The sequence below is a fragment of the Cucurbita pepo genome, unplaced genomic scaffold, assembly GCF_002806865.2.
Source record: "Cucurbita pepo subsp. pepo cultivar mu-cu-16 unplaced genomic scaffold, ASM280686v2 Cp4.1_scaffold002805, whole genome shotgun sequence".
NCBI classification, from domain to species: domain Eukaryota; kingdom Viridiplantae; phylum Streptophyta; class Magnoliopsida; order Cucurbitales; family Cucurbitaceae; genus Cucurbita; species Cucurbita pepo.
Genome location: NW_019648835.1, coordinates 1 through 1,723, shown reverse-complemented (window position 1 = coordinate 1,723; position 1,723 = coordinate 1). Strand labels below are relative to the sequence as shown.

Here is a 1,723-nt window from a genome sequence, read left to right as displayed (position 1 = left end):
CAAAAGAATACAAGGCTCCTAAAAAGATTAAGATATTCATGTACTCATTTTCCCAGTCAAGTAGATCCTAGAATTGTTCAGGAAATATGGACTGAAAGAACTGATAGAAGTTTCAATGATATGGCCAACAAATATACTTCCACCAGTAGTCAAGTCATCTACCTAGATCCTAGAAGAAGGATATTCCTTTTTTCCAGGGGTCAGAAATCTGAGAAATTGAAGGGAAAGTGTTGAAATGTAGAGGAGATGATAGACTAATCAACATGCAATTTATCCTTTTGGTGTGGATTTCAAGTTCTTCCTGTGATCGTGTGACCATACTTCTGAAGGAATTCACATTTATTGGGGTGGTTCTAGTGAACTCCTAGCTGGAGTCTATAAACAATACTAATGACTTTTCACTAATGCAATAAAAAGTACTTCTGAGAAATAAATAAATAAATAAACAATACTAATGTTGGACTCCTTATCCTTGAAGTTGAAGCCCCTTCCTTCAGTGGGTTCCCTTTTGTGGGTGGCTTGGTTTTTTTGAGCCTAAGCGTTCTTTCATTTGGTCTCATTGAAATAGTCATTATGAAATAGTCACACATATTCTGACTATACTCCCAATGCAGTTCACATTTAGTTTGATTTCTATTTTCCTGTAAACTACTAATGGGAGTGAATAGATTTTTACGTTTTCTATAAGCTTTTTATAATAACCTATGGAAGCATATAAATGCGTTTGTAACCTTTCATTAATGCATGAAAAAGTGCTTCATGAATTATCCTCCCACATCAAATTTGAGAACATGCTTTTTCTTTTTACATATTTGTGCACATGTAAATGCAATTTTTATGCAGAAGAAATAGAAAAACAACACGTGAGTATATGTCGAGGAAAACCATGATACAATTAAATCATAAGTGTAATAGATAAAATATAGATGATCAAAATACACACCATCATCTTTTCAACTGTTTGCCGTGTCTCTGGATCCAAATCAGACAGTTTGCTGTTCTCAGGTTCAACCTTCTGAGTATCAATCTCAGGTTCCCCCTTAACTAAATACTTCCACCACTCCATTTGGTTGTGCTTGGTCAATAGAATAGAGATGACGCTCTGATCCTCTGCAACAAGTATCAAAATAAAACATGAAAAAATAGTTAGAACAGTAACTTTGATACCCAAGTGAACACAAGGAACTGCTTTCAACTAACTCAATGCATCCCTTCCTATTTATGACAAAATTTAAGATTTCCAAGGACTTGAGCAACATCAAAATAATCCATATTTATAACAAAATTTAAGACTATTTGAACTGTTATTATGTGAAAAAAACCCCAGAAATACCTATGCTCCAATAACAATCATCTGGCTTAACAATCTGATAAAGCTCTCCCTGCAAGCATGTGACGATAAATCAGAACTTAAAAAAAAAAAAAATTAACACACTGTGCAAATATATCTGTAAGAAACAAGCAGCTTCAAACAAACATACATCTATCACTGGTGGTTGACCCTTTAGTCCAACTTTGAGATGATTCTTCTTGATCTCACACACCACAAACCTGGACTTAGTTCCTTTGGGTACTGGTACATTAATGTTGACCTCTTGGAGGGTCTGTGTCCAACAGTAGTTTTCCATATCAAGGCCATTACCATTGTTGGGAACTGCAATGCCACAAGTAAGAAACAAAGATAAAGGCAACATTTAGTATAGAAACATAATATATTCCCATG

General features: G+C 34.7%; 1 protein-coding gene across 1 annotated transcript; it reads right to left on the bottom strand.

The window, feature by feature from the left end:
* Positions 1 to 880: 880 nt before the first annotated feature.
* Positions 881 to 1,654, bottom strand: LOC111786792 (protein BOBBER 1-like; the record flags this gene model as incomplete). The annotated part of the gene is made up of 3 exons (XM_023667016.1): positions 881 to 1,110; positions 1,334 to 1,382; positions 1,482 to 1,654. Coding segments are annotated over 3 exons (437 nt in total), but the record flags the coding sequence as incomplete, so codon positions are not given.
* Positions 1,655 to 1,723: the final 69 nt, after the last annotated feature.